The following is a 22854-nucleotide window of genomic DNA, read 5'->3' as shown; positions in this document are numbered from 1 at the left end:
GTACATAGGAGCAGTATTATAGTAGTTATATTCTTGTACATAGGGGCAGTATTATAGTAGTTATATTCTTGTACATAGGGGCAGTATTATAGTAGTTATATTCTTGTACATAGGGGCAGTATTATAGTAGTTATATTCTTGTACATAGGGGCAGTATTATAGTAGTTATATTCTTGTACATAGGGAGCAGTATTATAGTAGTTATATTCTTGTACATAGGGGCAGTATTATAGTAGTTATATTCTTGTACATAGGGGCAGTATTATAGTAGTTATATTCTTGTACATAGGGGCAGTATTATAGTAGTTATATTCTTGTACATAGGGGCAGTATTATAGTAGTTATATTCTTGTACATAGGAGCAGTATTATAGTAGTTATATTCTTGTACATAGGAGGCAGTATTATAGTAGTTATATTCTTGTACATAGAGGCAGTATTATAGTAGTTATATTCTTGTACATAGGGGCAGTATTATAGTAGTTATATTCTTGTACATAGGGGCAGTATTATAGTAGTTATATTCTTGTACATAGGGGCAGTATTATAGTAGTTATATTCTTGTACATAGGGGCAGTATTATAGTAGTTATATTCTTGTACATAGGGGCAGTATTATAGTAGTTATATTCCTGTATATAGGGGCAGTATTATAGTAGTTATATTCCTGTACATAGGGCAGTATTATCTACTATATAATTGTCTAAGGGTCACTTCCGTCTGTCTGTCTGTCCTTCTGTAACGGTTATTTGTTCGCTGATTGGTCTCGACAGCTGCCTGTCATGGCTGCCGCGACCAATCAGCGACGCGCACAGTCCGGAAGAAAATGGCCGCTCCTTACACTCCGCACTGACTGCCCGGCGCCCGCATACACCCCTCCAGTCTGCCCTCACACAGGGTTAATGGCAGCGGTAACGGACCGCGTTATGCCGCGGTGTAATGCAGTCCAATACCGCTGCTGTTAACCCTGTGTGACCAAGTTTTTTACTATTGACGCAGCCTATGCAGCGCCAATAGTAAAAACATCGAATGTTAAAAATAATTAAAAAAATAAAAAAATGATTATATACTCACCTACGCCGTCTTTCCCGCTCCTCGCGATGCAACCGGCACGTTCCGGTCGCACGGATGGTCTGGCAGAAGGATCTGCCATGACGTCACGGTCATGTGACCGCGACATCATCACAAGTCCTGTGCGCCTGCACGACAAGGACCTGCCGTGATGTCACGTGACCGCGACGTCAACACACCCTGGGACCGGAAGATGCCGCCTGCACCCCACAGGCGACAACGCGCCTGCGGAAGGTGAGTGTATGTTTATTTTTTATTTTTTTTAACCTGTGTCCTACGTGACTGGGCAATATACTACGTGACTGGGCAATATACTACGTGACTGGGCAATATACTACGTGACTGGGCAATATACTACGTGGACATGCATATTCTAGAATACCCGATGCGTTAGAATCGGGCCACCATCTAGTAGTAGTTATATTCTTGTACATAGGGGCAATATTTTAGTAGTTATATTCTTGTACATAGGGACACTATAATAGTAATATTCTTGTACATATGGGCAGTATTATAGTAGTTATATTCTTGTATATAGGAGCAGTATTATAGTAGTTATATTCTTGTACATAGGGGCAGTATTATAGTAGTTATATTCTTGTATATAGGAGCAGTATTATAGTAGTTATATTCTTGTACATAGGAGCAGTATTATAGTAGTTATATTCTTGTACATAGAAGCAGTATTATAGTAATATTCTTGTACATATGGGCAGTATTATAGTAGTTATATTCTTGTACATAGGAGCAGTATTATAGTAGTTATATTCTTGTACATAGGGGCAGTATTATAGTAGTTACTGTATATTCTTGTACATAGGGGCAGTATTATAGTAGTTATATTCTTGTACATAGGGGCAGTATTATAGTAGTTATATTCTTGTACACAGGAGCAGTATTATAGTAATATTCTTGTACATAGGGGCAGTATTATAATAGTTATATTCTTGTACATAGGAGCAGTATTATAGTAGTTATATTCTTGTACATAGGGGCAGTATTATAGTAGTTACTGTATATTCTTGTACATAGGGGCAGTATTATAGTAGTTATATTCTTGTACATAGGGGCAGTATTATAGTAGTTATATTCTTGTACACAGGAGCAGTATTATAGTAGTTATATTCTTGTACATAGGGACAGTATTATAGTAGTTATATTCTTGTACATAGGAGCAGTATTATAGTAGTTATATTCTTGTACATAGGGGGCAGTATTATAGTAGTAATATTCTTGTACATATGAGCAGTATTATAGTAGTTATATTCTTGTACATAGGGGGCAGTATTATAGTAGTAATATTCTTGTACATATGAGCAGTATTATAGTAGTTATATTCTTGTACATAGGGGCAGTATTATAGTAGTTATATTCTTGTACATAGGGGCAGTATTATAGTAGTTATATTCTTGTACATAGGGGCAGTATTATAGTAGTTATATTCCTGTACATAGGGGCAGTATTATAGTAGTTATATTCCTGTACATAGGGCAGTATTATCTACTATATAATTGTCTAAGGGTCACTTCCGTCTGTCTCTGTCCTTCTGTAACGGTTATTTGTTCGCTGATTGGTCTCGACAGCTGCCTGTCATGGCTGCCGCGACCAATCAGCGACGCGCACAGTCCGGAAGAAAATGGCCGCTCCTTACACTCCGCACTCACTGCCCGGCGCCCGCATACACCCCTCCAGTCTGCCCTCACACAGTGTTAATGGCAGCGGTAACGGACCGCGTTATGCCGCGGTGTAATGCAGTCCAATACCGCTGCTGTTAACCCTGTGTGACCAAGTTTTTTACTATTGACGCAGCCTATGCAGCGCCAATAATAAAAACATAGAATGTTAAAAATAATTAAAAAAATAAAAAATGATTATATACTCGCCTACGCCGCCTTTCCCGCTCCTCGCGATGCAACCGGCACGTTCCGGTCGCACGGATGGTCTGGCAGAAGGATCTGCCATGACGTCACGGTCATGTGACCGCGACATCATCACAAGTCCTGTGCGCCTGCACGACAAGGACCTGCCGTGACGTCACGTGACCGCGACGTCAACACACCCTGGGACCGGAAGATGCCGCCTGCACCCCACAGGCGACAACGCGCCTGCGGAAGGTGAGTATATGTTTATTTTTTATTTTTTTTATTTAAATAAATTTTTATTAACAAAATAAAGAACATCCGGATGTCATTTACATTACATTATATCACATGCACGTTTTCTTATTTCAATACACCCCAACATTACCCCAACTACCCCCCACCCCCTTAAGACAGCTCATTCCCAATCTATACCCCACTGAGGCATTATCTGCCTCGTGTAGTTTATCCTAATCCAGATCTTAAGAAACTCGACGACTATACTCCTCATTCCAATTCAAGCCAAGGAGACCACATCTTATTATACATATCTATTTTCCCCCTTTTTTTGTACACCCCCTTTTCCAATTTTAAACCATTTTGAACATATTGGAGAAATTCCCTTCTCGTAGGTGGTTCCACATTAATCCAATTTCGTGCTATCACTTTCCTTGCCATGTAGAGTAGCCTAGCGATTGCAACCTTCCAAGTATTATCAACTCCAATTTCTTCCACATATCCCAGCACGCATACCATCGGGTCTCTAACAACTCTGCACTTATACGCTACTTCAACCCGGCTCAAAACCACCACCCAAAAAGCAGCCAGCCTAGGACACGTCCACATCATGTGATATATTCCAGCATTCTCACTCGCACACCTCGGACACTCAGAATTGGCACGCAATCCCGCTCTGTATAGCACTTCCGGAGATTTATATACTCTATGCAGAATATATAGCTGCGAGAGGTTATATGGTTCACTCAAGGATAGTCGCGGAACCCACTCCATCACCGATTCCCAGGTTTCATTTTCCATCGGTCCTACGTCCCTCTCCCACTTAGCTCTCGCCAAGGTGAGTATATGTTTATTTTTTATTTTTTTTAACCTGTGTCCTACGTGACTGGGCAATATACTACGTGACTGGGCAATATACTACGTGACTGGGCAATATACTACGTGGACATGCATATTCTAGAATACCCGATGCGTTAGAATCGGGCCACCATCTAGTAGTAGTTATATTCTTGTACATAGGGGCAATATTTTAGTAGTTATATTCTTGTACATAGGGACAGTATTATAGTAGTTATATTCTTGTACATAGGAGCAGTATTATAGTAGTTATATTCTTGTACATAGAAGCAGTATTATAGTAGTTATATTCTTGTATATAGGAGCAGTATTATAATAGTTATATTCTTGTACATAGGAACAGTATTATAGTAATTATATTCTTGTACATAGGGGCAGTATTATAGTAGTTACTGTATATTCTTGTACATAGGAGCAGTATTATAGTAGTTATATTCTTGTACATAGGGGCAGTATTATAGTAGTTACTGTATATTCTTGTACATAGGGGCAGTATTATAGTAGTTATATTCTTGCACATAGGGGCAGTATTATAGTAGTTATATTCTTGTACATAGTAGCAGTATTATAGTAGCTATATTCTTGTACATAGGGGCAGTATTATAGTAGTTATATTCTTGTACATAGGGGCAGTATTATAGTAGTTATATTCTTGTACATAAGAGCAGTATTATAGTAGTTATATTCTTGTACATAAGAGCAGTATTATAGTAGTTATATTCTTGTACATAGGAGCAGTATTATAGTAGTTATATTCTTGTACATAGGGGCAGTATTATAGTAGTTATATTCTTGTATATAGGGGCAGTATTATAGTAGTTATATTCTTGTATATAGGAGCAGTATTATAGTAGTTATATTCTTGTACATAGGGGCAGTATTCTAGTAGTTATATTCTTGTACATAGGGGCAGTATTATAGTAGCTATATTCTTGTACATAGGAGCAGTATTATAGTAGTTATATTCTTATACATAGGAGCAGTATTATAGTAGTTATATTCTTGTACATAGGAGCAGTAGTATAGTAGTTATATTCTTGTACATAGGAGCAGTATTATAGTAGTGATATTCTTGTACATAGGATGCAGTATTATAGTAGTTATATTCTTGTACATAGGGACAGTATTATAGTAGTTATATTCTTGTACATAGGGGCAGTATTATAGTAGTTATATTCTTGTACATAGGAGCAGTATTATAGTAGTTATATTCTTGTACATAGGATGCAGTATTATAGTAGTTATATTCTTGTACATAGGGACAGTATTATAGTAGCTATATTCTTGTACATAGGGGCAGTATTATAGTTATTTTCTTGCACATAGGGGGCAGTATTATAGTAGTTATCAGAACAGTAGAAGGCATCAGTCACTGTAATACGTAGGATCTTTTTCCTCCGTTTAGAGAAATGAAGTACCGTAAGTAATTTTAAAAATTCTTGCTTGCCGTTAATATGATTGCGACTGTTTCATGGAAATGTTTTCGGTAATGCTCTTCGTGGGATTGGCCGAGCGATCGGCAGCAGGGGCTTGTGACGTCAGCGTAGTTGTCATCGTGATGTCTCGTCTGATGAAGAGCAGAGACGTAAATTGTCATTAAACTGCTTCAGTGAACTAAAAAAAAAAAATTATCGCTCCTTGATGTGAACTCCAGGGCTAATTTTAGCTTTCAAGGCAGGAGCAGGACCGGCGCGTCACGGCTCTCATGAATTACACATCTTCTGCCGGTTGTTTCATAGAAGTGTAAAACAGATCGTCGTTAATAGGGGAGCGTCGTCCTCGACCGGTTAGTGACGAATATCTGTCTGCGCAGAAATTAATGGAATTAGACTTGAAGCCTCCTTTTTTTTTTTTTTTGTCCATGATGTTTTATGCTCATCAGAGACTTCGAAAAACATCGTTCATCGCTAAAGTATATTTAGAAACATGCAAAAAACATAAGTTTTGCAGATGTATCACTACTGATTGGATGTTGTTTAGAAAATACAGATAAGTAAAAAAAAACTTTCTTTAAAAAATTCTTTATTTAAATAAAAAATATCCTGCAAATTGTTCTCACATTAATAATCCATTTTTGATGTTCTTATAGCTGTGGTGATGCACAAGTGGCACATCAATGAGAATCTGTGGTTAGATTGTGCACTTGGATGGTAGACGGCATCTTGCATCAGTCCGTACGTTATGTGCGTGCGTCAGGAGACCGTCCACGTGTATATAAAGCAGTGTGAACAAGTGCTATGTAATACATAAGACCCGCAATAGGCAGTCTGTAGGTTGGTGCCTTCCTATTTCCAAGCCTGATGTAAAATTTGTTGGAAATGGGCAAATTAAAGGCTTATAATGGTTTACTTTGTTGCAGATTGTTTTATTCTCTAGAGCTGCACTCACTATTCTGCTGGTGCAGTCACTGTGTACATTCATTACATTAATGATCCTGAGTTACATCCTGTATTATACTCCAGAGCTGCACTCACTATTCTGCTGGTGCAGTCACTGTGTACATACATTACTGATCCTGAGTTACATCCTGTATTATACGCCAGAGCTGCACTCACTATTCTGCTGGTGCAGTCACTGTGTACATATATTACATTACTGATCCTGAGTTACATCCTGTATTATACCCCAGCGCTGCACTCACTATTCTGCTGGTGCAGTCACTGTGTACATACATTACATTACTGATCCTGAGTTACATCCTGTATTATACCCCAGAGCTGCACTCACTATTCTGCTGGTGCACTCACTGTGTGCATACATTACATTACTGATCCTGAGTTACATCCTGTATTATACCCCAGAGCTGCACTCACTTTTCTGCTGGTGTAGTCACTGTGTACATACATTACATTACTGATCCTGAGTTACATCCTGTATTATCCTCCAGAGCTGCACTCACTATTCTGCTGGTGCAGTCACTGTGTACATACATTACATTACTGATCCTGAGTTACATCCTGTATTATACTCCAGAGCTGCACTCACTATTCTGCTGGTGCAGTCACTGTGTACATACATTACATTACTGATCCAGAGTTACATCCTGTATTATCCTCCAGAGCTGCACTCACTATTCTGCTGGTGCAGTCACTGTGTACATACATTACATTACTGATCCTGAGTTACATCCTGTATTATACCCCAGAGCTGCACTCACTATTCTGCTGGTGCAGTCACTGTGTACATACATTACATTACTGATCCTGAGTTACATCCTGTATTATACCCCAGAGCTGCACTCACTATTCTGCTGGTGCAGTCACTGTGTACATACATTACTGATCCTGTATTGATCGTGAATTCCGTCCTATGTTGTACTTCAGAGCTGCACTCTGTATATTGTCCAGACTGTGAATCTGTTTTTCCTTCCTTCTCTGATGATTTACTAGTCACTTTGCCATATTTACCGCACCTGTATCATGCAGTGAGTGTTACTTTTTTCTGTCTTGTGTGCGGAGTTAGCAGGGTGTGGCGGTATAATGTGATATTTGTGGCTGGTGATCACTAGTTTCTCATCGTCGGTGACTTTTGATGTTACATTGTAGCTGGACTTTATATTTGGGAGGTGACTTTTCCCCATAAGGGGAGTAATGTAGACTGCAGCGTCAGGCAGGTAATACTGTGCTGCTGCAGCTGCTGGATGATGACGGCGGCCGGTATATGGCAGCATCCTGCACTGAGTCATGTAAGGACACATAATTGGCTCTTGGCTTTCTGCCACTTGTCATGGCTTTTAAGAGTCATTTGAGTGACTGGTAGCAGACGTAGCGCTCTTCGTCACTGTACGACCTGTGAGCACCTTGCCGTCTACTGACGAACTTTCTGCTTTCTTTTGGTGCTTGTTACTAAATAGTCCGGCGCCTCTCCTCGGTCACAGACGTCCGTCCTGTGCTATCGTGCAAGTCCTGTGACGGATGATGGGGACAGATTACACTGCAAAAAGCAAATTGTCGCTGCTGTTAAAATTAAACCTATTGGGAGGTGTAGTCTCCACATATTGGGCGCCATCACAATCCACTTACGCCTCGCCAGCAAGTTTCTAGGCCTTGCTTGAGGGATGGTAATCCGAACTCGCTCCTTCCGCGTACTGAACGTGCAGCAAATACAGATGTCTTGCGTTTTGTATTTTCAGGGCATTGTCATAATCAGGAAAAGGGGCAGAACGCACAGAAATACTTCCAGAGTTACTCACATGAGGACAGCAGATCTCCAGTGGAGGAAAGGACCACCAGCTCCACATTGCATCTAGAAAGTAAGGGACGACCTGGGGAGGGCGCTATAGGTGTGTACATACATGAATGGTCACTAAGAAGTTGTAACACGCCTAAAAATACTGATAAGGCGTCTTATTAATACACCAATGTTGAATCAAAAGCCTGTCAGTGACTGCACCAGCAGAATAGTGAGTGCAGCTCTGGAGTATAATACAGGATGTAACTCAGGATCAGTACTGTAATGGATGTACACAGTGACTGCACCAGCAGAATAGTGAGTGCAGCTCTGGAGTATAATACATGATGTAACTCAGGATCAGTAATGTATGTACACAGTGATTGCATCAGCAGAATAGTGAGTGCAGCTCTGGAGTATAATACAGGATGTAACTCAGGATCAGTAATGTAATGTATGTACATAGTGACTGCACCAGCAGAATAGTGAGTGCAGCTCTGGGGTATAATACAGCATCAGTGCATAAGCTGCAGGAGGTGAACTTGCTGAGGACTTTACAATCTATTGTTTGTTTTTTCAGACGTTATTATGGCTGAAGCCAACAATACAGAGGATGCGACACCGGAGGCTCCTATATCTGAGGAGATGCTTGCTCTTGTGGACGAGTTTGAGAATTCGTGGCCTCTTGAAGCTTTTGAGGGTGCTCTGGAGCTGAAAGGTCGCCGTATGGACCTGCAGGGAATTAGGGTGCTGAAGAAAGGGGCACAGGATGGTCAGTCGGGGTCCTGCTTTGGTGATTGTGACGATGACGAGGAGGCGGAATGGGTACGTTTAGGATGATAACTTGGTGGATGGCAATGGCGTTTTTCTGTGTAGTTCTGACTTTGTTTTTCTTGGCTCCGCTGTATTGAGTTTGTGTTTTTTTTATCATCCTTTTAAGATTACCTTCCAGGTGAAGCGCGTAAAGAAGCCAAAGGCAGATGGCTCTAATGCTGCAGACCTCTCGGAGGCCGTCGCAGAAGACGTCATTGATGGAAATAATGATGACTTTCAAGCTGCACTTGAAATCAGCGGGCCAAAAATACCGTCTCCTGGTCCTCCAGGTAACCGTGCTCCTCCGGGCCGCCTGTCTCTAGGAGATCCGAGCCGGGGGGCTTTCAGTTTGTTGATTTCATTTTAAGTATTAAATTATTGTTTCATGCAATCATCTGTTATTAGAAGAACTTTAGTTCCCGTTGCCCGGACCATTGCAGCCCTATAACCCGACTCCTGACTTGATGGTGGCACTGAGCCCACGTCATATAGCGGCCACCCCCAAATATAAGTGCCGTAAGTGGTGCACGCGAAAAGAGGTTCAGAGGTTTAACCCCTTAGATGCCCACATCAAAAGTGAGCAGCTCTGTAGGCCTCACCGTCATTCCACTGTTTATCCCCCATGGTGTGATCATGTTGTGGCAATAATTGCCGACCTTGTAGAATTAATAGGGAATCGATAAATGACAATACTCTCCAATACAGAAGTATCGCACCAGAAATCATGTAATCAAAGGTTCAATTTTCCCCTCGCCCCCTTGGGGGACACAGACCATGGGTGTTATGCTGCTACCACTAAGTGATACAACGAAAGTCCGCTCCTCCCCTGCAGTATACACCTTCCTGCTGGCTCCCAGAAAACCAGTTCTTGCTTCGTGTCCATAGGAGGCACTCAGGGTCTGCTATTCAGACCCAAAACTCTTTTTATTATTTTATTTTTACCTTTTATATTTTTGATTTTAGATTTTATTTTTTCCATGGACGAATGGGGCGACGGATCCTTTCAAGGTTCCGATCTCCCCGAACCATAAACAGGCGAGCATGGAGTGTCGCCTCTCCGTATCATCTCCTGTGACGTGGGATGCCACTGCCTGGGCTGATTTTTAGGGGTGACTGGTCCCTTCAAGGTCACCGATTCCCCTCCCCCCCCCCCCCCCCTCCGCAACCTGTACGGATGAGCACATGGAGTGTGGCCTCCATGTATCCTCTCCTGGAGCCAGGCCTAATGCTGGACAACTGGCCCTGTCCATCCGGGGACTGAACTCCGTGGATGTACAGAGGCCCCTCTCTATGGCGTCCGAGCAGCCTCCACTGTGCCACCACTGTGAAAGCGCATGGCACAAGGAGGCGGACGGTTCCTCTCCACCTCCCTAACAAAGGGATGGTGGATTGAGGTTTATCCCTCTATTCCTGCACCTGCAGCAGAGCAGTAGAGTGCGTGCGCTTTCCTCGGTGCTGAAACCCAGTCATCGTGGTGGCTCCATGCCGCGACGCGCACCCATGGTGAGCGGATCCAGTCAGCAGTGGCCTCTGCAGTGGGATATTCACATGCTGACTGGCAGCCTCAGCTTCCCTGTGGCCCACCTCCCTGAGGTAACACCCCGGCCGGCTGCAAAAATTTAGCCCCCGTCTTCGGCCAATGTGTAGGCCGCACACGAACGGGTCGACGGATCCTTTCAAGGTTCCGATCTCCCCAAACCAACAACAGGCGAGCACGGAGAGTGTCGCCTCTCTGTATCCTCTCCTGCGACGTGGGATGCCAGGTCTGGGCTGGTTCTTAGAGGTGACGGGTCCCTTCAAGGGCACCAATCTCTCCCAGTAGCCGCGCCCGCACTATGGCGCGCTGAGGCGGCTCCGCCTGCTTTTCTGGCGCTTCTCGCCTGCCACGGGAACACTCAGTTTTCTCGCCTCACTTCTACCGCTGGTATCGCCCTCGCCGGCTGCAGCAATTTAGGCCCTCGCTTGGGCCTATTCATGGAAGTCTCGAGGCTGCGCCCACATCGTGTCTGTGGCTCCGCGCCCCGAATTGGCGCTTCTCGCTCTCTGCGAGATTTTACCACTTCTGCAACTCCCAGTGGCCATCTTGGTCCACCCGGCCGGCTCACACAGGGGTGACGGTTTTTTCATTAAAAGGGCACAACGACTCTACGTCAGTACCCGGGTAAGGAAGTATCTGACCAGTATTCCCTGGTCGTAAAGGCACAAGACCAGTATGCCCTGGTCTTAAAGGCACAAGACCAGTATGTCCTGGTCTTAGGCACATGACCATTATGCCCTGCTCTTAAAGGCACAAGACCAGTATTCCCTGGTCTTAATGGAGCACGACCAGTATTCCCTAGTCCTAAAGGCGCACGACCAGTATTCCCTAGTCCTAAAGGCGCATGACCAGTATTCACTGGTCTTAAAGGCGCATGACCAGTATTCACTGGTCTTAAGGGCACATGATCAATCCGAAACCGGTCACCCTAAATGAGCTCAGAAGCCCTCCGCCGCTGATCCCAGTTTATCCCAGAGTACCTAGTCCCCCTCAGAGGACTTTGTCACTCACCGTAATCCATGGTTTCTCTGACCAAGAGATTCTATCCCTCCGTGAACCCTCTGTGGCTCTGAGTGCTCGCAGGACCGATGTACATGGGAGCCGTCGGCTAGCAGGGGCCGCAAGTAGTCTAGAAACATACAGGCGTTTAGAAAACAGAAGTTTCATTTCCTGATCTCTCTCCCCAATGATTTGCTGAGAACAAGGCTCTGAATATGGATGGGATATTGCCTTGGATTGCCAGAGCTTCAGAAAAGGATGGACTCACCTATTTATATCAACCAAATTGACGAGCGATTCACTGGACAGAAGCCTCTATGTGGGATGTCATACCTGGTCTGACTTTTAAGGGCGACTGGACCCTTAAAGGGCACCGATCTCCCCACACCATCAACAGACGAGCACATGGAGTGTCGCCTCCATGTATCCTCTTCTGTATCCAGGCCTAATGCTAGACAACCTGCCCTGTCTATCCGGGGACCTCAACTCTGGGGATGTACAAGGGCACCCTTTTTGGCGTCCGAGCACCCCCCTTTGCATCACCACTATTTAGCGGATGATGCAAGAAGGCGGACGATTCCTCTCCACTTCCCTGTTAAGAGGATGGTGGATTGAGGGTTCCTAATTTTCTACTCTGCACCGTCAAAAGAGAGCGACGATGGCAAGAGACTGCTTTTTCCTGACCTGCTGGATGCAGCCCTGCATTCTGCCACTTGGCAGAATAACCGGGTAGAATTTCTTGTGGTATACCTACCAGTATCCCTGCTCGATGTATCATCAATTAAAAATACCACAGACTGTCGGATAGCAAATCTGGTTAATTCCGTCTAGTGGCTTCGGGTTCAGCGCTCTACCCTTCCTTAGCCGCTACATGGGTTGCTTGAGCAATTGTCTCCTGGTCGGAGACCTTAACTACTTCGATTCACACAAGTAACCTTTCCCCGAAGACAGTACAGCTGGCTAATCAAATCTTCTGAGCGGGAGACTAACAAGGGATCGTATTTTTTCTACAGACCCAACCAGCAGTGGAAGGGTTGTCCAGGACAGTCTAGATCTAAGGGCTCTTGGTTCCAAAAAAGGGGGAAGGAAAAGTAAGACCAATCCCGGACCTATAAACTTCTAACAACCTTTGGCAAGGTCCTCCTTTTTCGGATGGAGTTCCTGCGCTCAGCCATTACTTCAACAGAAAAAGGTGGAGTTTCTGGCATCCATCGACATTCAGGTTTCTTACCCTCACATTCCTATTTTTCCCCCTCTACAAAAATCCCTTCGCCTTTCCATTCGCAAACAGCATTTTAAAGTCACGACCATGCCCTTCGGCCTGGCTACCGCACCCAGAGTGTTCGCAAGGGTCATGGCGGTTGTCAGGTTCCTCTGGTACCCTAGTAGCGTGGTTGTCCTGCCCTATTTGGTCGACTTTCTAGCCGCTCTTCCAGGACTACGCTGAGTAGTCTATATCACTTGCGATACCCTCTCACCTGGGCTGGCAGCTAAATTTAGACAAGTTTTCCTCATTTCCAGCCCAGCAGATCCTTTTTGAGGATGATCCTGCACAAGAAGGATGGTAATTCTCTCTCGAGTCAAGGTCGTGACCCTTCAACAGGGAGCTCGCGCAATTAATCACTCATCACCTCAGTTCATTCTATTCGCTAAGAGGGTTCTGAGGAAAAAAAGGTGACAACAATGGAAGCCGTTTCCTTCGCTCCGCTCGTTTTCATCAAGTCAATCAGGGTTTCAAAGGGTAGTCTCTGAGCTCCTTCCTCATCCAGGGCCTTCTCCTGGTCCAATGGTTATTAGTGAATACCAAAGCCAGTCTTCTTCTCCCGATCATTGCTCTGGGGATCCAAACGGTACAGCTAATCCTACAGCAGGTCCACTGCCTTCTGGCAGGTCACCACATCCTAATTCAATTGGATAATGCCATGGCTGTGCAATACGTCAATCATCTAGCAGGTACCCACAGTCAAGCGCTTCACTGGAGCACTCCAGATGTAGGTCGGATGGTGTCCAAACTGAACGCCAATGTACTTGAGTTCATGGTTCGGCCTCAAGATCCAAGAGCATCGCAGTGCATGCTCTGTTCTTCAATGGTACCAATTTCCACAAACCCTCTTCCACTACTTCCGAGATCTTTTTGGAAGCAGAAAGGGCCCCAGTGATCCTGGGAGATCCGCACTGACCATGTCAGGATTTCTCGCTTGTGGTACTAGTGTTTTTTTTTTTGTCTTATTGCAACAAAACTGCAAATATGGACTTCCTTGTGGGGAGTCTTCACCTGTGGTTCTTCCCTATCACATACCGTTAGATCTTTGGGACCTTAATGATCCTGGGGGTCTTACAGTAGACTCCTTTTTTGATCCGGACAGACTTTACTATCAGGGAAGTTCGCTCCCTTTTTTCTCTGCGTTCTTGTCATCCTGATGAGTCTTCAGAGCTTGCCGCTGTTTCTTTCAGACTTTTTTCCTTATTACCATCAAGGCAAGGTTGTCCTCAGGCCATCCCCTTCCCTTGTTACCAAGGTGGTATTGTATTCCCACTGTTAAGCCCCCGTCACACATAGCGAGATCGCTGCTGAGTCACAAGTTTTGTGACGCAACAGCGACCTCAGTAGCGATCTCGCTATGTGTGACACGTAGCAGCGACCAGGCCCCTGCTGTGAGATCGCTGGTCGTGTCGGAATGACCTGGACCGTTTTTTGATCGTTGAGGTCCCGCTGGGTAGCACACATCGCTGTGTTTGACACCTTACCAACGACCTCGTTGACAGGAGGTCCCATTGAATCATCATGAAATAGCATCGTTGTACAGGTCGCCGCATCGCTGCTGCGTCGTTGGGGAGATCGCACTGTGTGACATCTTACCAGCGATCACATAGCGACGCAGCAACGATCCCTGACAGGTCGTATCGTTGTCGGGATCGCTTTAGCATCGCTATGTGTGACAGGGCCTTTACAGGGGCAGCGTCCTTCTCTCTCTCTCTTTCGGCTCCAGTCCACAAAACTGAATGGGTTCTCCCAAAATCTGGACGAAGTGAGTGCTCCGAGTAGGTACGTATCGAGGACGGCGTCCTTCCGAAGGTTGGATACTTTATTCGGGCTTCCCGATGGTAAGACGAAGGCTTCCTGACAGTCACAGGAAGGGTTTATCTGTTTCATCAGCCATGTTAGCCTGGTGGATTCGTTTCACCATCCAGGAGTCCTTCCATGCTACATGTTAGCCTTTCTCCCTGTCTGAGGGCTCTAGGCACCAGACGTCTGGCCAGCACGGCTGCAAGCTTGCGAATTTGTCCAGTCCGCATGCATTCTTGAAGCACTATAATTCCCAGACTTCCACAGATGTGAGTCTGGGCAGGCGGACTCGCAGGTCGTGGTGGTGCACTTGTAAGTAGTGGTTACACAGGGCCTGATCTGATGTTGTCCCCACCCAGGGACTGCTTTGGGACCTCCCACGGTCTGTGTCCCCCAATGAGGCGAAAGAGAAATAGGGATTTTTGTGTACTCACCGTAAAATCCTTTTTTCCGAGCCAAGCTGAGAGCCAGCAGGAGGGTGTATATGGCAGGGGAGGAGCTAACTTTTTTGTATCTCTATGTGCACACATTCAGAAATTTCCTGAGCAAAACCGGACATTTTCTGCAAGAAATCCAGCATGCGTTTTTACCGCGTTTTTGGTGGGTTTTTTTGAGGATTTTTCCGGAGGTTCCCAATGCAATAATATAATGAAAAATCCGCAAAATTAATGAACATGCTCAGTTTTTTACCGCGATGCGTTTTTTTTTTCGCGGAAAAAAAAACGCATCATGTGCACAAAAATTGTGGAATGCATTCTATATGATGGGATGCATAATGTATGCGTTTTTTCGCATTTTTATAGCGAAAAAACGCGAAAAATCTGCAACGTGTGCACACAGCCTTAGTGTCAGCCTCCTAGTGGCAGCAGCATACACCCACGGTCTGGGTCCCCCAATGAATGGATTGAAGAAATGGATTTTACGGTGAGTACACAAAAATTCCTATTTTTTAAGGAACTTTCAGAAAAAAAAAATTATTTCCCTTTGGCTATATGCACACGTTGCAGATTTGACTGTGGAATGTTCTGTGCAGATTCTGAATTTCTTGGCAGAAAACACAGGTCAGAATCTGCACCTTTTTTTGGTATGTGCAGATTTTTGTGCGGATTTCTTCCTTTTTTCACCCCTGCAAATTTCTATTACGGAATGGGTGCAGAAACGCAGCAGATCTGCACAAAGAATTGGCATGGTCCTTTTTTGAATCTGCTGCATTTTTCTGCACCTTTAGCACAGCATTTTTTTTTTTTTTGCCATTGATTTAAATTATACTGTAAATCACTTTGCGGATCTGCAGCGTTACTGCGCGGAAAAAAAAGCTGCAGATCTGCAGGAAATCTGCAACGTGTGCACATACCCTTTCTGCAAATAAAAGTGGAAAAAAAGTTTAGTTCTTGTATCAAATGTCCAAACTTTTCCAACATTCTTATTTTTTTTCATGCGCAGAATATATGAAAACATTTGCAAAAAAAAAAAAAAGCGACAGGTCGTATGTAATAATTTTCAATTTTTGGCATTTTTTTTTAAATGTTTTTTTTTTTTTTCACACCTCAGCTGCTGCAGAACATCACCATATGCACCTCAGCTTCTGTAATATGATTCGTATACCCTGTTATTTCCTGGAGGGATTTACACTTATCCGATGGCTTAAAGATCTTGACTAGTGTTGGGTATCTCTCCCTATGGGACCAAAGTAATGGGAATTGCCACTTTGTGCCATCCGTGGCCAAACGGTCCCCTGCGCCACATAGATCACCGCTATTCCATCCTCAAAAATGTTGCATCCTGTACGTCATATAATACATTCCGGGGTTAGGGACGGATGAGGAAACTTTATATCGGGCAGACACAGAACCTCTACCATACTGTTTAAAAAAAAAATCCATTTACTTGGCAAGTTTTATTAGGAGGAAACGCGTCGTGTTGGAATAAATACGTGAAGGATCCCAACCTCTGTTTTGACTGCATAAAAGATCCCTCCATTTCTGCAGACACCAATGAACCTTGATATTTTCTCGTTTTTACACTTTGCAGTTTTAACCATTTATATGGTGGAAAAAAACCATTTATACTGATCATTTGATTAACATCTGCTTGCTGTCAAAGACCGCACAAGTGTCTCTGCTGCTTTGCTCCAATGTGTCAGTCTGTCTGGAAATCAGCTCTATACAATTTGACTCTTTTTAGGCCGGAGACCGGATTACCGTAGCCTCGGGTGGCCGAGTCCTGACGAGTGCCTAAAACTACGCCGCGTGGAACTATCCACCGTGGCCAGTACCTGGTTGGCTGTTTCCGCTAAAAATATCGAGTAAGTACCAAGGCTTATCTGCTTCTGTGGTCGGTTCTGTGATCGGTCTCCGGTTTTTGGTTTTCCACATTATTTTACAGTTCTTTGCCAGATTACCAGATTTTGGAGAAAATGAATTTTTCAGTATTTTTATTATTTCTCTGTCCAGAGTTTCCCCCTTCTCAATGTCCATCTGCTCTTGTAGTATTACAGAACACGTGGATTTTGCCACCAATCTGCAGGAACCTGGCGTGGAGCCCCTCTGCAATGCCAACCTGCCCGCCAGCATGCACACGCTGGACCACCTGTACGGGGTGGTGAACAGAGCGGCCATACACTACACCGGAGAGAGCCAGCTGAAGGAGGTAAGGGGTCGTGCCCGCTCCACAGTTTTAGGAGGGTCTTGCCGGTGGGGGGCGGTAATAATTTGCTTGTATTTTATTTATTTTTTATTTATTTTTTTTTAGGTTTTACAGAACCTTGGTAAGGACAAGTACCCACCACAGTCTCTGGAGCAGGTGGGCACCAGAATAATGAAAGTGCTGGAAAAGGTGAGTCTGAGAGGGCGAATTAGAGATGATCGTTTAACCCTTTCTTGGCCTCAGAAAGTCGGCGGACATTGAGTGGGGATTGTCTCTGCGCCCCTGGAAAGACGGCTGTAACACACAGCCCCATTCTAACGGGGAGTTAAAAGTCCGATCTGTGCGCATCCCAGTGTTCGGACCCCCAACAATCAATGGATAGATGATCACTTGTTTTCACTGGACAACCCCTTTAACTTGGTCCCACAATCAAATCCGATCGGGGGCACTGTGTAACAGAGAGGGGCCTCGTAACCCTGATCTCCTTTCCTGGTGACTCCATAATGGGGGCATCATTATGGAAATCTGATACAAATTCACAGTCTGTTAATCCCTACAAGTTGTATAACCGGCACAGGCAATAATATACCAGCATACATAAGGATTCATTGTCATGTGACCGCTGCAGCCGATCAACAACCCCTGATGGGCTGCAGCCTTAGGAGTCGATATATATTATATTGCTTCGTTATTTTACCTGCTCACATAGCGCCACCCTATCCCACAGCACTTTGCAGACATCGCTGTCCCCATCGGGGCTCACAGTCCATATTCTCGACCATTACGTCTTTGAGGAGTGAGAGGAAAGTCACGGATGTAGAACGAGAGTCCCTCATCTGACAATCTGCATTCTAATGTGACCGTGATTTCTCCTTTCTGTGTTTCTCTGCTGCTCTAGAATCAGACCTCGTGGGTTTTATCCAGCATGGCGGCTTTGTATTGGAGAGTTAAGGGTCAAGGGAAGAAAGCCATAGACTGCTTACGTCAGGCCCTGCACTACGCTCCGCATCACATGAAGGTCTGTCCCGGCTGCTTGGATTTTGGTTTGTCTGTGCATTCCCTGGTATCTCCACATGGCATCTCTCACTTTTAGTTTCTTGCACATCTACCTGTAACTCTTACCTCTCTTCTCCTGAACAATCTTGTGCTCTGTCAGTGATTTATCTCCAGTAGAACAAAACAATCAGCAGTCCAATGTCAGACCTGCCCGATCGACATCTGTCCCCCTAGAATCAGTTGGCCGGTGCCCCCCATACACACTAGCATGTCTGCCGAAGCCGTTGCTATAGGCTGGGGGGCAGCCGAGGTCTAATAATGGATCTCATCACTGAGGGAAATATATAAACAACCTGAGAATATGTCCCTCTGTTTTTTATGTCTCCCAGGATGTCCCACTCATCAGTTTAGCAAACATCTTCCACAATGCCAAGTTATGGAACGACGCCATCATCGTGGCCACCATGGCGGTGGAGATCGCGCCTCACTTTGTGGTGAATCATTTCACACTGGCGAATGTCTACGTAGCCATGGTGAGTCCAGACTGAATAGCGGAAAAGTTTTTGTTTTTACGTTTTACTTTAACCTTTCAGGTCAAATATTGGAGCAGAATATTTTGTGTTTCACCCCATGTTTCCTGCATGGGTTAAAGGGGTTTTCTGGTTTTGGAAAACCTGTGTTTCTTGGGTGTGGTTTGTTTTCTTATAACAAGCAAAACCGTTCCTTACTCACCCTCCCCGGGTCCAACACGATGTCTCCACTGCTGCTCCTGGTGTCTATTTTCTTCTGTCGGGCCGGCGCCGCCTCTGCCGGGGACGCCGCCGCCAATTAGTGGGCTTCTGATTGGCTGCAGTGCAGTCCACGTGACACAAATGGTGCCGAAGCAGCAATGAACAATCAGCGCCCGGACCTGGAGTGGATGAGTAAAGCACAGTTTGTTTGCGCCAAGGTCGGGTAGAACTGTAAATCACTTCAGCAGAATAATCTACTTGTCTGTCTATAACCTTGTGTCACTCTGTGTCTATAGGAGGAGTTTGAGAAGGCGATGAGGTGGTACGAGTCCACATTGGAACTCCAACCAGAATTCGCCCCCGCCAAGGACCGAATCCGCGCCATTCAGTGTCACCTACTAATGAAGAAAGGAAGACGTAGCCCATAACCCTTCTCCACCTATAATCCCATTTTTTTTCTAAATGGTAAATGATAAGTTAATGATAAATGATAAGTTCTGCGTTACACTTCGGGCCGATGGATAGGGGTTTACTTGTTAGAAAACAAAATAATCGGAGAGGGTTCTCCTCTGGGATAATATAAGGGGAGGGGGCAAAGGGGTTTATCCACATGATCATATACTGGCACTTGTATCCTATGTATGGGCTCCTGACATTGGGAAGACATTTTAATTGGATTTTTTTTTTTTATTATCCTTTGCCCTAAATTGCATCACTACAAAGTAATAATTTGTAGTAAAGTTAAACCTTGCAGGAAACTGTATATATCTGTTTAAACCATATCAAGGGCAAAAATTAGAGCCACACTTTAATTTGTCTCCATAAGCTCCAGGGGCCATATCCGGTAGGGCGGGTGGGTGATAAGTTATTCAACGGACAAGTGTCACACGCCTTTCGCCATCTTAAGTACATTTTTACATATCAGCAGGGATTTGCTTTAATGATTAAAAAAAAAAAAAACATAAAAATCTCATATCACCTTATGAATCTCTGTGCAGAACTGTGGCAACAAAAACGGAGGGGGGGGGGGACACATTTTTTTTATACTTTGTTTTATATGTCAATTTTTCATTTTTTTTTTTTTTTTTTTTCTTAAGGTGAAGAATGTTAAAAGATTTACCATAACGTTAATCTTGTAGTTCATGCTCAGAATCCATGATCCGGTTTATGAGCATGAACTACAAGATTAATTTGTTTTGAAAGATAAGTTTAAGGCTATGTGCACAGGTTCAGGATTTCTCGCAGAAAATTCCTGAGAATTCCGGACATTTTCTGCAAGAAATCCGCAAGAAAACTGCATGCGGTTTTGCCGCGTTTTTTCCGGACACTTCCCAATGCATTTTGGAGTGGGAAATCCGCAAAAAAAACGGAAAATTAATGAACATGCTGCGGTTTTTACTGCGGAAAAAAACGCATCATGTGCACAAAACATGCAGAATTCATTCTAAATGATGGGATGCTTATTGTATGCGATTTTTATGCGGTTTTATTGCGTTTTTATCGGGGGAAAACCGCGAAAAAACTGCAACGTGTGCATACAGCCTAAGGATGGTTTATCTGAAGATGGGAGATTGTAGAAATCTCACCCTAAGTCCTGTCCATCTCCTATATGTCGGGTAAAAACATGGAGAAAATCGGGGTACAACTGGCCCCATTTCTCTTTGGCAGATTTCTACAAGGATGTTTGTGCCTGCAGCTTTTCAGAAGCATTTCAGGACTGACATATACATAGGGGTGTCTGTCCTTTTGTGTTTTTTTTAGTTTGCTCTGAACATTTTTAAAATAAACACCCTCTCTTAAAGCACCATTCTAGCGTTTGTTTTTTTACCGCTGGAGTGAGGCTTTAAATCTAAGCCCCCGGACATGTATCCACCCTCCGGCGTCTTCACAGATTTTTCGGTGCTGCTCTGGTCCCCTTACGCCATCCTGTGGGCACAGCTTTTGACTTTCCAGAAGCTGCATCATAAGAGCGCAATGCAAATCTGTGAGAGCCAGAACAAGGGTCTTTTAATGCTTTTTTTTTAATTATTATTTTTTTAACTTAAAAATTACAACTTGTTTTTTCATATTCCCAACCCTCTCCTCCCCCCGAAAAATAAAATCAGAAAAAGGGAAAACAATATCCATATCGAACGGTATGCAAAAAAAAAAAAAACATTGATAAACCATCAAATAAAAAAAAGTTTCCAAAAACTTCCACTAAAACTTGCTTGATTGGGACCTTAGTGAATCCTCCGCAGAGAAACTTGCCAGAAAGTATCTTTTATTTCACTGATGAAGATTTTCAGCTTCCATTGAAATCCAGAGGATCTGTTTTGCGATGTATGGACAAGATGAATCCTCCATTGGGTTTGTAAATAGAATGGGGGTCAAATGATCAAGTCAAAAAAATATATAGGGCCAAAAAAAAAACAACCCAGTCTGTAATGGCTTCTGCGCACTCTGCAATGAACCAGTCTTGTAGGCACCTGATAGAGAAAACTGCACTTATTCCCATCCTGGCTTTTCAGGAGTAGCTGAGTGTCAAGTGGGAGGGGCTGCACTAAGTGGGTGGAGCTTGGCCTAGCTTGGAAGTAATTGAACAATGGGTAAAGTTTCCAGTCCAAGAGGAAACGGAGAAATTACCTCGGAGCACCACTTTTAGGTCTATTCCCTATAGCTTATTCGCGCCTCTCTGGAGCAGGGTGGATCACTGGATCTGATCAGCAGGGAGGATCGCTGGATCTGATCAGCCCCTGTTCTCCTGCACTTCCTTTGCTGGTGGATTGACAGAGCACTCCATGTGGACCAGCGGTACGACCACAGCACCAGCAGAATTGACAATCTTCTGCATTTATTTTTCATTTGTCACTGAACAGAATAGAAAAGAAACTTTCAAACGATAAATGAAAAATCTTCAAAAATACGTAATTTCAGATATACTATAAAGCTTTTTTCCCCCCCCCCCAGTTCACAACTTTTGCCAGTTTATCTGGAGTTCGGGTTACTGGTCTGTACACTGGTTTACACCTTAAATGGAGGTGACATGGGAATTATGGCCCTGCGCAAATCTATGGAATCGATGATGATGTTCTTTAGTTCTAGTAATCAGACCCCCATTACTGATCCCACCCTCCCCTACATCTGCAGTCATCCGGCCTGAACTTTATAGGACGCGTCAAAAGTTTTACCAGTCCACGGATAAAGATAATCCATTCCCTAATTGTGCTCGATACGAGGCATTTCCATTATTTTAGTTAATTATATATTCACCTATTCAGAATTGTTTCGAGATAAATTACATCTTCCAATCAAGTGTCTGGCGCCCTCCTGCCACCTGAGCCGCCATTGTGATCATACAGGAGGAGCACTCGTTCTGCCATATCTTGTGCGGATTACACCGGGTTCTTGGCCTCTCGGCAGTGATTCTTGTACAGGGCACATACGTATTCCAATAAAATTCCTCTAATAAATAATGCCTGAGGCTTTCATTGTTTTATTGCCTGCAATGATGTGTGTGTATGTTGGACAGCATTTCCCCCTATTGGGTCCATCGATTGATTTGCCAGGTTTGAGCATTACATATTGTTTTACACTCCGGAGCTGCACTCACTGTGTACATACATTACATTACATTACTGATCCTGAGTTACATCCTGTATTATACTCCAGAGCTGCACTCACTATTCTGCTGGTGCACTCACTGTGTACATACATTACATTACTGATCCTGAGTTACATCCTGTATTATACTCCAGAGCTGCACTCACTATTCTGCTGGTGCACTCACTGTGTACATACATTACATTACTGATCCTGAGTTACATTCGGTATTATACTCCAGAGCTGCACTCGCTATTCTGCTGGTGCAGTCACTGTGTACATACATTACT

At 44.0% G+C, this 22854-nt stretch overlaps 1 protein-coding gene across 3 annotated transcripts in view; it reads left to right on the top strand.

Annotated features, from left to right (window-relative positions):
• The window catches only part of TTC17 (tetratricopeptide repeat domain 17), a 67151-nt gene extending 44712 nt beyond the window's left edge, over positions 1-22439 (top strand). Inside the window, exons 17-26 of one of the 3 annotated variants that reach the window (XM_069739726.1) lie at positions 8156-8275; positions 8774-9018; positions 9134-9296; positions 16794-16914; positions 17099-17258; positions 17361-17444; positions 18154-18273; positions 18641-18784; positions 19279-19447; positions 21932-22065. In XM_069739726.1, the coding sequence (XP_069595827.1) occupies positions 8156-8275; positions 8774-9018; positions 9134-9296; positions 16794-16914; positions 17099-17258; positions 17361-17444; positions 18154-18273; positions 18641-18784; positions 19279-19410 (1289 nt within the window). In that variant the 3' untranslated portion in view covers positions 19411-19447; positions 21932-22065. Of the gene's footprint in view, positions 1-8155; positions 8276-8773; positions 9019-9133; positions 9297-16793; positions 16915-17098; positions 17259-17360; positions 17445-18153; positions 18274-18640; positions 18785-19278 lie in introns of all 3 variants that reach the window. The other 2 variants (XM_069739725.1, XM_069739727.1) reach the window with 2 other exon arrangements.
• The last annotated feature ends 415 nt before the right edge of the window (positions 22440-22854 follow it).

The sequence above is a fragment of the Ranitomeya imitator genome, chromosome 9 (genome assembly GCF_032444005.1).
Source record: "Ranitomeya imitator isolate aRanImi1 chromosome 9, aRanImi1.pri, whole genome shotgun sequence".
NCBI classification, from domain to species: Eukaryota; Metazoa; Chordata; class Amphibia; order Anura; family Dendrobatidae; genus Ranitomeya; species Ranitomeya imitator.
The sequence above is the reverse complement of the archived record's forward strand: the minus strand, read 5'-3'. Positions and strand labels throughout refer to the sequence as shown.